The 13,889-nt window shown below is 30.0% G+C and overlaps 1 protein-coding gene and 1 pseudogene across 5 annotated transcripts; both read right to left on the bottom strand.

The window, feature by feature from the left end:
* Positions 1 to 697: 697 nt before the first annotated feature.
* Positions 698 to 3,508, bottom strand: LOC107888973 (mitochondrial outer membrane protein porin of 34 kDa-like; annotated as a pseudogene).
* Positions 3,509 to 8,581: 5,073 nt separating this feature from the next.
* Positions 8,582 to 13,179, bottom strand: LOC107888969 (probable sugar phosphate/phosphate translocator At3g17430). Of its 5 annotated transcripts, none has more exons than XM_016813248.2 (11): positions 12,851 to 13,179; positions 12,637 to 12,734; positions 12,403 to 12,504; positions 12,013 to 12,120; positions 11,595 to 11,626; positions 11,448 to 11,498; positions 10,337 to 10,398; positions 9,987 to 10,248; positions 9,502 to 9,767; positions 9,313 to 9,407; positions 8,582 to 9,080 (listed from the first exon to the last, which is right to left on the bottom strand). In XM_016813248.2, the coding sequence occupies exons 3-11, from the start codon at positions 12,484 to 12,486 to the stop codon at positions 8,910 to 8,912; spliced, it is 1,131 nt and encodes a 376-aa protein (XP_016668737.1). In that variant the 5' UTR covers positions 12,487 to 12,504; positions 12,637 to 12,734; positions 12,851 to 13,179; the 3' UTR covers positions 8,582 to 8,909. The 5 variants fall into 5 exon arrangements, with proteins under 5 accessions (XP_016668737.1, XP_016668739.1, XP_016668734.1 ...); XM_016813250.2 differs by having other exon boundaries at positions 12,403 to 12,498; XM_016813245.2 differs by having other exon boundaries at positions 12,967 to 13,179.
* Positions 13,180 to 13,889: the final 710 nt, after the last annotated feature.

The raw sequence follows: 13,889 nt of genomic DNA, 5'->3' as shown, positions 1-13,889 counted from the left end.
ATTCGAAAAATTCATATCTTTATCCCTTTTTCAATCTAATTTTATTTTTTTAAAATATATACATTTTATTCTTACTATTTACACCTTCCTTTTGCTTTTAAAAATAATTAATATTAATTGTTAAAAAAATTTAAATTTTATATTTTATATATCAAAATATTAATAACGAGCCAATAATAAATTATTTTTTTGTATCCTTACTAAAAAAATATAATATTAATGAATTTAAACATTATATAAATACATATTTTATATCATAACATCACGTCAAAAGTAAACATTTTATCTATCAAAACTACTTTTTGATAGCAAAATAAACACTTTTTAAACTAAATTCTTTAAAGTATTAGTCCTCTTTTGTAATACCATTATTCCGAATTGTGCCGTAAAAAAACAATTGCTCTTTACTTTAACATAAATATACTAATTTGTCTATTTCTTAAATAGAGATCAAAATACAATCCGACTCATAATATAAGAGCCTCCATGATAGTTCTACATTTAGGCAATCTCACCACCAATAATGAAAGCTTTCCATGGCCAAGTTTTATAAGCCGGTCCAATGTTAGACTTTATGCCTATACCTGTTACCAAGTTCTATACCAAGTAAAAATTGTCCTCAACAAAGAAAAGGTACAACCCTTATTTTCCTTTATTAGCAAATCCATGAAAAAACAAAGAGAGCCTCTAAAAAAAATTATGGGGCAAACCAAAGGTACTTCACTTCAATTAAACAAGGAATGACTAAAAACAATTATCACATTTTTTTTCACTTTATTCGTTTTTTAAAATGAAAAACCATTGACGTAAAAGGGAAGATGGCAACACCATGAAAGTCAACAACAAACTAAAACTTCAAAAATCTTTTTAAGCCTACCATAATCTTACTAAAATGAGCTTCTTCTTTTTTTTTTTTTTCAAGCTCTCAAGGCTTGAGTGCCGACCTTGGGGCTCTTATCGTTGGACTCTGTATCAACCTCTCCAGAAATGGTAAAGAGGGATTTTGAGTGCCACTCGTGCTAGATGAGTGCGCTCGCGTTGTCAACATTGTTCACCCGTGCCTTGATTGTGGTTAATGGATCTAATGCATGTTGTGTACCCACGGTGATGATGTTCACATTGGTAGAGAAGCTATGGGTCACCTTAGCACCAACAGCAGTGTTGGTCGATGAATTTACAATATGGTAGTAAGATGTGTTAACTGCATCACCCTTTTCATTCGTGCATTGACAAACAAAGTATTAAACTTGAGATTATATCATTTGGAATGTTCAACTGTAGATAGGTATATAGAACATAACCACATGCAAAGCCAAAGAAGCAATGAGGACTGCATTGGTGAAGCTCAATCACGCGTTGCATTTGGTGAAATTCCCAGTCTTCATGTTGAATTAGATATTGGTACCTAGTGCAATTACATTTGTTCCAAGCACACCTGAGAAGTTAACTACCGGGTTGACAGTCAATCTAATGCTTGAGCTTATCCCAACATACTCATGCAATTACTGGAGTTCAATCTGGTATACACAAAAGTGAAAAAACAGACATGTCCAACAGCATCTCAAACACATTCTAAGTAACATGTTCTCGTCACAAAAGCCAAAACAAGAAGGAAGTTTTGAAGGATACAAATTGAAATATGAGATAGAATTTTGTACCTTGTCAGACCTCTGATCAGGGACTTTGAAGCCAAAGATTGCATTTAGCACGGGTGCAGGTTCATCAACTGTTATGGTGGTAAATAACTGATAAACATAATGTGCTTTAGTACAACAAACGATTTTCAAAAAGGCTTACAAAAGATGGCAAACATATATATCAACAATAAAGGAATATAAGAAGGTAAAAAAAGAATTACGAACTCAACCAAAGAGATCCTTCAATTGAAAAGCATTTCTGCCAAATAGGACAGGTCCCAAGCAGTATGATGTTCTAAACAATGTTATCAAGCAGAAATTCTCCTAGTTAAAGCTCGAGTTTCAAACATAGAGGGGACAAGACATGATTACTAATTTTATTATAATAGAAGTTGGATGAAGGCCAAAGAATATATAATGGAGGAAAGAGCATTGTATCTAACTTGAAAAGAGAAATTTCGACCAAGAATTCAAACTTATACATAAAACTAGAAACCGACAGAAGGAGCAAATGAAGTACTTACATTGGAGCTGGTGTCCACTTTCAAAACAATTGTAACATTCCTAAAATTCAGTTGGGTATTAACATCAGCCAAGAAAATATCACCTTTCTTCGTTCTGGCAGAGGTAATTGCCTGAAAATAAAGGGAAAAACAACAAAACAAGGCCAAATTAATTCAAGTTCTCATAGCAGATTGAGAAATCGAACATCTTCCATGATACATTGCAGTTAAAAGATTGAGATAACCATGATGAAATTCAAGAAAAATAGCTGTTATTATACTTCAAAAATTGAACACACACACACACATGTTTGAAAAGCATACACCTTACCTTTAATTTTAGCTTAAATTAAACATTCTTTTTTGTAATTAACATAATTTTACAATAAGACATGCATTTTATATAAAATTAAATATGGCAAAAATCAAATCTTAAATTTCACAGGACAAAGCATCTCAAATGTATTCTTTAATAATAATTAAAGAAAAAATAATCTAGACAAAAAAAAATTAAACAAACCTAGAAAATATGAACCAAACTTACCACACCAGTGGGAGAGCTAGTGGTCAAAGTGAACTTTTGGTCAGTCTGATAATCCTTGTAAAGAAGATCTATAAAATCCCAAAAATTAAAAAATTAGACATAAATATTACAACTTTAAAGCTTTCTTGTTTTAAAAAAAATGGTAATTTTATACCTCTGGCTTTCTTGCCGATTTTCAGTGTAAAGGCCAAGACCCTTGCCCATGATATTTTGTTTTTTGCTTCGAATTTCAGTGATAAAGAAAGGAAAAAGAAATGAAGCTCAAAACCATAGAGGTGAATAAAATAAATAGGAGAATCTAGAAATTGAAAAAGGCTATTGGGTTGAAGGAGGAAGGTAAAGGTGAGGGCAAAAATTGAAAAGGCAAAAAAACAAATTCTATTCAACGCCTATTCAGTGGTGAGGGAAGAGAATGACTAAGCAGCCTCTTCCCTGAATGGGAACAGATTCAATGTAGGCCGTAATAAGCATTACAGCCAACCAAACATTAGTTTGGTGGTGGGGCCATCGAATCGGGCTGTAATCTATTCCTATTCCTCCCAACCAAACATGCTCTAGGGAACGCTTGCCAGTCGTGCATTGGATCTTCATTGTTTGAAATATTGTAATGCCAAACATAACATTCAAATATAGAATGAGTTGCTCAAGAACATGGTCATGAGCTATCAATTTTTCCAAACGCTTAACACAATCAGAGAACACCTGATGTTCCTTGTCATCTTCATCTTGTTCGGTAAGAAATTGATATAATTGTGATTTCACACAATAATGGAAGACAATGGACTTGTTTTCCACATCAATAACAGAGTCAGCGTTTCCTTCTATCCTCCATTTTAGCACTATTAAATCCTTTAGAGGTTGGCTTAGGATAAGTAGTTGAAGTTGCCTTAAAAGGGTCTCCTAACAATTAGTAAAGGTGTAAGGTATTGGCTCAGTTGTAAGTGTTTGTTATATTGGGGATAGGATATTATGGAGCATCAACACTCTCACGTTAGAATTTTCAAGTATCTTCTCTTTCACAAAGTATTGCTCAATTTTTACTAGTTATCCTTTGAAATCTCTATCGTTAAATTTTATGCATTCCCATTTGTAAGGTCTGGAATATGGGTACTTGAATAGATTAGGCTTACAATTGTAGGAGAAAACTTATTCATTATAATTGTTTCTTTGCCCAAGCCGCCATGAGAGGAATCTTCATGGGTAGATGAATCCCTTAGAATTCAACTAGTCATAAGCTTAAAATATTTCTTGAACTTTGACCTCACCTTCAACCTTAGAGCATTCACCTTCTCATCAAGTTGTTTGAGGCCTATTTAGGGACATGCTAGGTCTTGCTGAGTTTGATGAACATTTTGTAATTTTGTCAGAGATGGTGTCAAGATTGTTGTCTGATACCAACTTGATGTAGGATATTTTTCAAAAGGAAGAATCAGAATGATTTTTGAGAGAATAAGAAAGGAGAAACAAAATAGGGAGAATTTTAGAATAACTGAAAGTACTTGTGTATATTTCCTGTCATCATTCAAACATTAACATCTCTCTCTCTCTTCCCCTATTGGAGATTATTGGTGACAAGTACGTATTACAAAATAAAATATAAAAGAATGAAATAAAGAAACTCAGTTGGACTAAGCGTAAACCCATTCCAAATGATAAAGCATTAAAACATATCTGCATCATAATTCATGAAGCAAAGTGAAAAATTTTAGACTTTGATAGTGAGAACGATGGGCAGACTCGAATTGCCTTCGATGCAAATCTAACGTTTTTTTTTTTATGGAGAAGAGGGTCTTCAGCTTTATGAGAAGATATTACTTAAATATTTTTTTCTTTTGTTATTGTGCTTAATGATGTAAATAGTTTATACATATGCTCATCTTTCTACATGTGAAAACAAGTAATACCATTGCCAACGCAATACGCAAGTTCTAGTGGTTGAGATCTATAAACGATTAAAAGATCAAGATAGATCATGACTTTAAAGGAGTTTGATATGAAGAAAAATTTTAACTTTTGAACAAATTTAATTTGTTGGAATGTGAAAATTTCTTTGCTTTTCTTAGAATGTAACATTACCTTTGGAGTTATTTCTCACAAACAATGGAAAGTAGTTCTCTTGATAATAGATGGGAAAATTACTTTTCCACATTTTCCACGTAGATGAAAAGTAAATAAAAATATAGTTGGCAAAATTATTTACAATATTAATTTCTTTAGTTTAATAATTAAAAATATTATTAGTGGCAAAATTACTCTGCATTATTTTTAAAATATATAAACATATATGGTTATATTTAAAAAGTATACATATGTTTATTTATCACGTGCAAGAAAAATAGAATGATAAAGAAATGTTGTCAAATAAAATTATAAAGTTAAATTGATAATTTTTAAAATTATCAATTAAAATATATTTAATACAAATATTTATTAATAATTAAACTATTAAAAATATTAAAATACATTATTATTATATTTTAATTAATAACCATAATTTTATAAAAGCTTAAGGGTGAAAAAAACCCCTCAAATTGTTTCGAAAAAAGCAATTAAGTCCCTTTTTTTTGCACTAATTTGGGTACTTGAAATTTCAAAATGCATCGAAAATACCCTCAAACATTTTTAAAAAAGAAGTAATTACTACTTTTTTTTAACTCAATTGGATACTTGAACTTTCAAAATGTATCAAAAAAGACCCTCAAACTTTTTCAAAAAAAGTAATTAAGACCCTGATTTTATTAAAAATTAGAAAAAATTTATAAAAAAATTAAAATCTATAAATATTATTAAATTTTAAAAAAAAATTCAAATATTAAAATTTTCTTAAAAATTAGAAAAATATAAAAAATGGTAAATTTTTATAAAAATCGTAAAAGATTATAAAATATATAGAAATATAAAAAAATTATAAAATTTTATAAAGTCGAAAGAAAATTATAGAAAATGTAAAGAAATATAAATTTCGTAAAAAAATTATAAAAATTATTGTACCAAAAAATTTTACAATTTTTCTATAACTTTTATTGATTTTTATTTTTTTTATCATTTTTCACTACATGTCACGCTATGTTGTGACACGTGATGACTTTAATTTTAAAAAAAAGAGGTCATTAACTTTAACGATCAACAATTAAAGCTAATTGTTAAGAAAAAATTTATAAAAATTATCATACCAAAAGAACCATTTCATAATTTTTCTATAACTTTTATTGATTTTTTTATTATCATTTTTTGCCACATATCACACTATGTTGCAACACGCGATGACTTTAATTGAAAAAAACTAGGGGTCGTTAACTTTAACAATCAATAGTTAAAGTTAATTGTTAAAAATATTTTTTTTTTGCATTTTATAATTTTTTATTATTTTTATAAAATTTTACATTTTTTTATTTTTTACGTTTTTTATAAAAAAATATAATTTTAAAATTTTTTATTTCTATTAAAATTTAATAATACTAAAATTTATTATTTATTATTATTTATAAGTTTTTTTTCTAATTTTTAATAAGATCATGGCTTAATTGCTTTTTTGAAAAATTTTGAGGGTCTTTTTTATGCATTTTGAAAGTTCAAGTACCGAATTTAGTGAAAAAAATGTACTTACTTGTTTTTTTTTTAAGAAGTTTGAGGATCTTTTTGATGTATTTTGAAAGATCAAGTGCTCAATTGAGTGAAAAAAAAAAGGAAGAGCTTAAGCCTTTTATATATTATCATCAAATTCTCAAAAAAGTATTTAGTGAGCCCAATGTGTTAACAACTTTCATGAAACTTAAATCAATAATTTTCATTGCACACCAAACATTGAATAGTAATTTTTCCTTCAATCACCTTTTATTAGAATCATAATATGATAATCACATTTCATTGAAATCTTTTTATAGGAAAGTACCAAACATACCTAAGTGCAACCTCTAACTTACATAGCTTAGAATCTTATGCATCTAAATTAGTAAAAAAAAACCTCTTTGATCTCTCTCAATTTCGATTTTTAGTAAATTGGTCTCTCTAAGAAAAATTGGAGCAATTTAATTTCTTTCAATTTTGAAAGTGTACCCTAGGAAAAATTAATCATATCATTAATATTTTTCATCAATTTTACATAATTTTAATTAATATAATAACAAATTTAGCCATCAAAGTTTATACATTCTGTCTATTATACATATATTTGAAGCTAAAGTTTTTATACATATCCTTTTTGAAATTCTTTTATATATTTTTTCAAATAATTTTTAAAATAAGACAATTGATAAAATATATAAATATTAAAGGCCAAATTCATTATTATATCAATCAAAATTATATATTAATGGGAAACATTAATTTTTGTGATTAATTATTTTTAATTGTTCACTTTTAAAATTAACAAAAATTAAATTACTCTTTACTGGAATGAAATTCACTGTGAATTCAAAGTTATGAATGATTCGAATAACTCGACGTAGCTTAGAAATAGCATAGGTTAGAGGCCACAACAACGATATTATTGAAACAAATAATTAGAGATTGATTGGAAAGTACACCTTTAATAACTCTTGTCAGGAAAATAAAGACAATGTTTTGATAATTTGCGTCTATCAATTTCAATTTTTGAACAGGAAAGAAACATGGCTGCTAGTTGGTTAGCAAGAACATGTTCCCCTAGCTACTATTGATATTCCCTCATTATACTAGAAGATTATTTTTAAAAGATAAATTTAGTGATCCTCGTATAAGAATAAACTTATCTAAGGCAATATAATACCTTCTCCTAAAAAAATTTACATTACTCTACCCACGGAAAGGGTTTGGATCCTCACCTTTTTATGCTTTTTTTTTTTCCTTTTGGTTTTTTTCCCTTAGTTTGCCTTTAAAAATTCACTCTTATAAAAGGAAAAGCCCTATTTTAATGTACCATAAAAAATACTCGTGACTTGTGTTTTTATGTTGCATAAAAAACCTTATACCATAAAACAAATTATATTTGTGATTAAAAAAAACATTTTTTTATTTTTCTTTCTTTTTCATATTATTTTAAAATATGACAAATCAGTGTTTTTTTAATGTTGAAATGTATTACATTGTTTAAAGTTTTACCTAAATATAAAGACTAAGATACTGGCTTTTTTGTAATGTCAATGTAGACATTAATTTACTCTAAAACCTATATTACAATGACATGCCAGATAATTTAACCGTCCCATCCAACTATTTGTGATAATGTAACCACCCAAGGAGAATGCATAGATTACTAATTTCTTATAAATATAAATTAGTCCACAATCAGAAAGTTCCTTTACAAATGTTTTTCGTAACCAATCATTTTAGAATCTGAAAAGATTGTGGAAGGAAATATAGGGTTACATATGATATATTATATATAGGTTAAAATATGCTCAAGTGCCTGAACTCTTCATACATTTGAAATTCAATCCCTTTTATTTTAAGAAATTTAATCCCTCTACTTTTCGGATTTAAAAAAGCAATTCAGTACAATGTCACATTTTTCTGTTACATGACTACAGAGTATTTTATTTATTTCAAAATATTTAACAGATAATTTTAACAATGTTAACAATTAAACCTGAATTTTAAATTTTGAAAAGTAGAGGGACTAAGTTCTTGAAAATAATCATAGAGAGGCTAAACTCAAATGTACAATGAGTTTAGGGACTTTTTAGTATAATTTTCACCTTATATATACACACATTATGCATGAATTTCCATCTCTTCAGTTAGAAGCCATGCAATTGCAATCTCAGTTGCTAAATGAACCATAATCACAACCAAATCTGCTAATGTGGGTGAGCCTACAAAGTATTGATATGGGAGTTTTAATCATGCATGCATGAGATGACAGTGATTCTTTTTGAAGGAAAAGAAAAAAGAGAGGGAAAGACAGACTATCAACTTGATGAAGATAATAAATATCGCTACCATTTCTAAATCCATAGAAAGTTTCAGCATCACCGTCTGTCAATTAGCAGAACAGAGGTCAAAGAATGCAATTCTATCAAAATATGCATCAACTGCTATATTACTGTAAAATCACTTTTAATGCGAAATGATCAGTACCTCTTCTGAAAAAAGGATTATCTCCCTTACCTTACCTTACCTTACCTTTTAAGTGAGAAAGGCAGGCCCTTGCCAACTGCTTCAATTTCACATATCCTTTTGCTGTCCAAATAATTTGCTCTCCACATTCGTTGGTGGTGCACTAGACTAGAGCCTTCATGTCGTCACTCATTTGGTATGGTTGCTGAATGAACGTCCAAAATGTGATAGCCTTGATGAAACTAGAGGCGCTTCTTCATCATTCATTTCTGACCCATTGAAGTTCCCCTCATTGCTATCACCATTGCTATTGGGGTTGATTATGGCTGATGATTTCTTCTCCAACTTCCAATCCCGATCCTTTATTTAACAGCATATAAAGAGATGATGGATGTGAGATGTTCTTTCTTTCTAACCTTATAAACTGTTGACTTAATATTATCTTTATTCTATAACTTGCTCATTTATCTCAATCTCAAATCTGCACTTCATATTGCTTAAGCAGGTAGGTTTACTAGTATTATCTTTTATTAGAATAGGTTCTACTCCCAAGAAATAAAGCATTATATCAAGGATTTTTGAGACGACTAACCTTCGTGAATCTCTCTGGGATACTATCTGAAGGTAGCTGAGAAGCACGACCATCCTTAACCTTTATGTAATTATACATGACAACGCCACAGAGAGCTGGGCAGAGAACAAAAAGAGTTTTCATTAAACTAACTGCTAAAAAAAAGCGAAAAAAAAAAAAAAACCAGCATGATACTGAGTTGAGAAGTACCAATGGCATATCCAATTATATTGAGCCCAGTTATGGTAGACTCTGGAAAAATAACAGTGGAAAGGGCAATCAGTATCCAGTCTTTTAGAACACCAGCCACCCTGATGGTGACAGCTCCAGTTCTTCCAATTACTAAGAATGTTGACAAGTTCAGAGCTAGAGCACAAAGAGCATTGGAGAAGAAGATCCAAAAATTGAACTGTATCAGTGAAACTGCCATCCCAGGCTTCTCCAGTAAACACCAAGGCACAAAAAGAAATACAAAACTGCAAAAAGAAAAAAAAGAATAGAGAAAAGGATCTTATATCGTCTCTTGCTGTCATGCATAAAACATCAGTTGAGCAATAATTGCTCATATATCCAACATTAAATATTATATGTAAGGGAAGTCAGTCATGTGCTAAAACATGTCTCTTGGAAGAAGTACAAGTTGCAGATAGTGAAAGTAAAAATAGAAAAAAAACAAGGGGAATACATAAGTGTACCTGCATGGTGCAATGTAATATAAACTGGTAATTGGATTTAGAGTCAAGCCCTTCTTTTGCAGGAGTACTTGAGTTAAGACAAGCCTAAGAGCTTCAGCAAAGATGCCCGTGACCTGATAAACTGTGCCAACTATATTAAAATGAATTTCCCCATATGAGGAAATGACAACTCCAACGCTGACCAGCACCATGTTTAAGAACACATCGCACCTTGGTTTGTCAGTGCCACACAGAACACCCATGGAAAAGGTTGCCACTGGCACTGTAACATAGAAACACAAATAGCCAGTCATTAGAACTGGAGTGAGTTTGTGCAGTGAAATTAAATAATGCACTTTGTTTCAACTTACTTAGAGCTTTGAGCATCTGGATAAAAGCCACAGATATATACAAATAGGCAGTGTTGCCAAACCTGTATGGACCATAGGAAGAAAAAGTGATGCTGAGCACATACATAACACTATCCAGAGTGAAGAAACATAAGAAAGCTGTCAACATTCTTTACAGCAAACTTACAACAAGCTCTATTTTAAGCAATCTGCAGTCTATAGCAGAAACCTTTAGGAAACTAAATAGAATAAGTGTATGACCTAAAAACTAATCATCTAGGTTTAGTGGGTTAAAGTTTAACTTCGAATACTAACAAATTCACATCAACCTAACTACTTTAGTTGTGGTAACTCCTTGACAAATTCTAGAAAAGACAAGCAAACAGATCCATTCTGGATCAATAATATTAATAATAAAAAAAAGGTCTAACACATCAAACAGGGGGTTGCTCAATGTAGGGGTGAGCATTCAATTAAGTCGAGTCAAATCGAGTAAAAAAATTTCGAGTTAGTCAAGTTGACGAATCTTATTTTAGCAATCGAACTCAATTTGAAATTTTTTCAAATCGAGTCAAAATTTCGAGTCGAGTTGAGTTAACGGATCCTAATATTTATACTTAATGTTGCATTTACATGGACTAATTATTTAACTAGTAGACGAAGTACTAGATTATTTAACTACATAGGTAAACATTTATCAAAACGACTAATGGTTTTGACTTTTAACTTTAGAAAAGGTAAACATTTATCAAAACAACGTAGTTTTGCCTTTTCTTATTTGGATTTTTGGATAATTTGAATTGTGTAATTCATATTCAAGTTAAACTAAAAAATTTGATTTTTTTATTATTTAAGTTTATCTGAATAACTCGAACTATTTACTTCAAATTTTGAATTTTTTATCAAGTTTTTTGAATCGAATCGGATTTTGCTCACCCCTAGCTCAATGATACAAGCTGCATAACAAATACCTAGAACAAATTACTCAAAAATGATGAGCAGGGTTCTCAAGCAATGTGCTTGCGCTTGTGACCCATAGAAATGACTAATTACGCAAGACAAATCATACCATCTTAATGAGGAAAACACTATATCACACAACAAACAAGTTCAATCATAATTAACTGCTTACCAAAGACTTGATGCAAAGAAGGCACTTATGGGTACTACACATGTTGCATATCTGCAACACCAAGAAAATTTGTTTAAGAAAGCAAAGATGAACACTGTAGCAAGAATAAAGAATGATCATGTAAATTCAGATAAAGAATGCACTTACATTTCAAATGTCATTTTAACAGGAGCTACAACCTGCATGTCGAGATTGAAGAGAAGAAACTTCTTTATCAAGCTAAGCACAACTATGAAAATGAAGCTTGCAAAGAAATATAATAATAGTCTGTAGTAACATAACCACTAAAAAGAAAGGACCTATAGTCCAATTCCAATACATTGAGATGCTACTATCTCCAAGAAATGAGGATAATGCCATCAACAAACACTACTTAGTTTTCTTTTTCTATAGTTATTTGCATATAATGACGAGATGGGAGATGATGTGGAGGGTGTAGTTAAGAATTGACCAGTTTATCATTAAGATATTCCTTAGGATAGAATACTTAGCAACATTTGAAGAAAAAGGAAAAATAGATGGATGAGGGAAATGACGAGGAGAGAAACGCTGAATTTAGTCATACCTTGAAAACACGGATAAGAAAAAACGCAAAGAGTCCGGAGAACGCCATGTGAAACATTGTCAACGTTATAGGGAACGGGAAATTGAAGTACTTGGGAGAGAGAACCCACTGCAGTAAAAGTGAAACCGACGAATTACATAAAAATGAATGGTCCCTTGCTAAAATTAAGCAGGAAACTCATAGTTTATTTCAGTTGCAGCCTAACCATTACAACAAAAGTTTCAAAAAGGCTTGATCAATTTTGGGTTTTTTAGTATGATACCACTGAAACCTACTCCAACTCACAAATTACAGAAACCAAAAAAGCAAGCAACAATTACATTGACATAAATAAACACACACATAGACAAACAGAGAAAAGAACAGAGAAATGGAGGAAGGCGGCGGTACCTTGTTGTACAGTATAACTCCGGAAGAAAGCAAAACGTAAATCAATAGGCAGAGATAAGTCAATACAAGCGGCTTGTTTATCATTTCTGCTGCTTTCTGTTCCTTTCACCAAAATAAATTTAAAAAATTATTATTTAAAAAAGAACTCTTTAACTGTTCAGCGAACCATCATCATCCCAAGTTCTTAAACACTGAGAATATATAAAAAGCCGAAAAAAAGATAAGAATACTCACTAGCTTTTGCTTGCGGTGTACTAAATCAGAAAGCAATGCAAATTATGTTGGGCGTGCGTCCAAAGCAATTAGTGCTAATAGTAGTATACCATTATTACCTGAAAATGATAAATCCAAGAAATTAGAAAGCGAAAAAAAATGCAGAAAGCATTCATAATAAATTAAATCTAAGTTCGTAGTGAAAGAAAAAAGAGTGAAGTAGATCGTATTTGACCTAATTAGCTAAAAAAAATCTTTATAAATATAAAAAGAACAGAATGGGGGAGGCTGAGATCGGTTCTGATATAAGAAAAAAAAAAGGAAAGAGGGAGGGAGGGAGAGAATTGTTACAATACAATATAATGCAAGGAGCTGTTGTGTCCTGCAAAACTGAAATAGCTAAATTGGGTGAATTGATGATCAAAGTGAAGGAATTAGGTTAAGGGAAGTGGAGTATTTGTGATTGCATGAATTTGATCGGAAAAAGAAATGACCAAAAAGAGAAGATTGAAGAAGGAAGGAAGGAACAAGGATTTGAATATTCAAAGAGCTGTAATTAATTGAGTTCCAGTTGTAATTAATATATATTTTTAGTATATATAAAATTATTTTTCAAAACAATATCATTTTTTATTAATTTTACAATTCCCATAAATGATATCAACACACTCAAATACCTAAAATATAGATCAGATAATATGTATATATAGCATAGAGATAACCAATGAAAACTACTGTATTCTTACCGGTCCAATTCGAATATCAATAGTAATACTTTAATTTTTTTTAAATTAAATTGGTAGTCGAATAAATTAGATTGTCGGTTTGATTAGTTTAATCAATTCAATTGGTTCAATTAAAAAATTATTTAAAAATAAATAAATAAATCTTATTAAACTGCCCACTTTAATTAATTTTTTGTTCGATCCAATCATTTTGTATCAATTTTTGAATTAATCAGTTTAAAACCTTTTTTTGAATTGATATTTCAATCAATTTTTGATCTAATAGACTTGACCAACCAGTCCTTTTATATTCTAACAACATTCAGAAAAAGAGAGAAAATAAAAACAAAATTGTTAATTAGTTTTGGAGTTCTCAAGTTTGGGTTATATTGCACCAAAATTATGTGTACATTCTCTCTCATATTTTAGTTTTTATTTATTTATTTTAATTTAAGTTTGAATATAATTCAATTTTTGATCTATTGTGTTTTAGACATATATTACTTGTAATTATAGTTATATTTTTATCAAAAATTATGTCTAAACTTG

The sequence above is a fragment of the Gossypium hirsutum genome, chromosome A09 (assembly GCF_007990345.1).
Source record: "Gossypium hirsutum isolate 1008001.06 chromosome A09, Gossypium_hirsutum_v2.1, whole genome shotgun sequence".
Classification (NCBI taxonomy): domain Eukaryota; kingdom Viridiplantae; phylum Streptophyta; class Magnoliopsida; order Malvales; family Malvaceae; genus Gossypium; species Gossypium hirsutum.
This window is presented reverse-complemented; position numbering and strand designations above follow the sequence as displayed.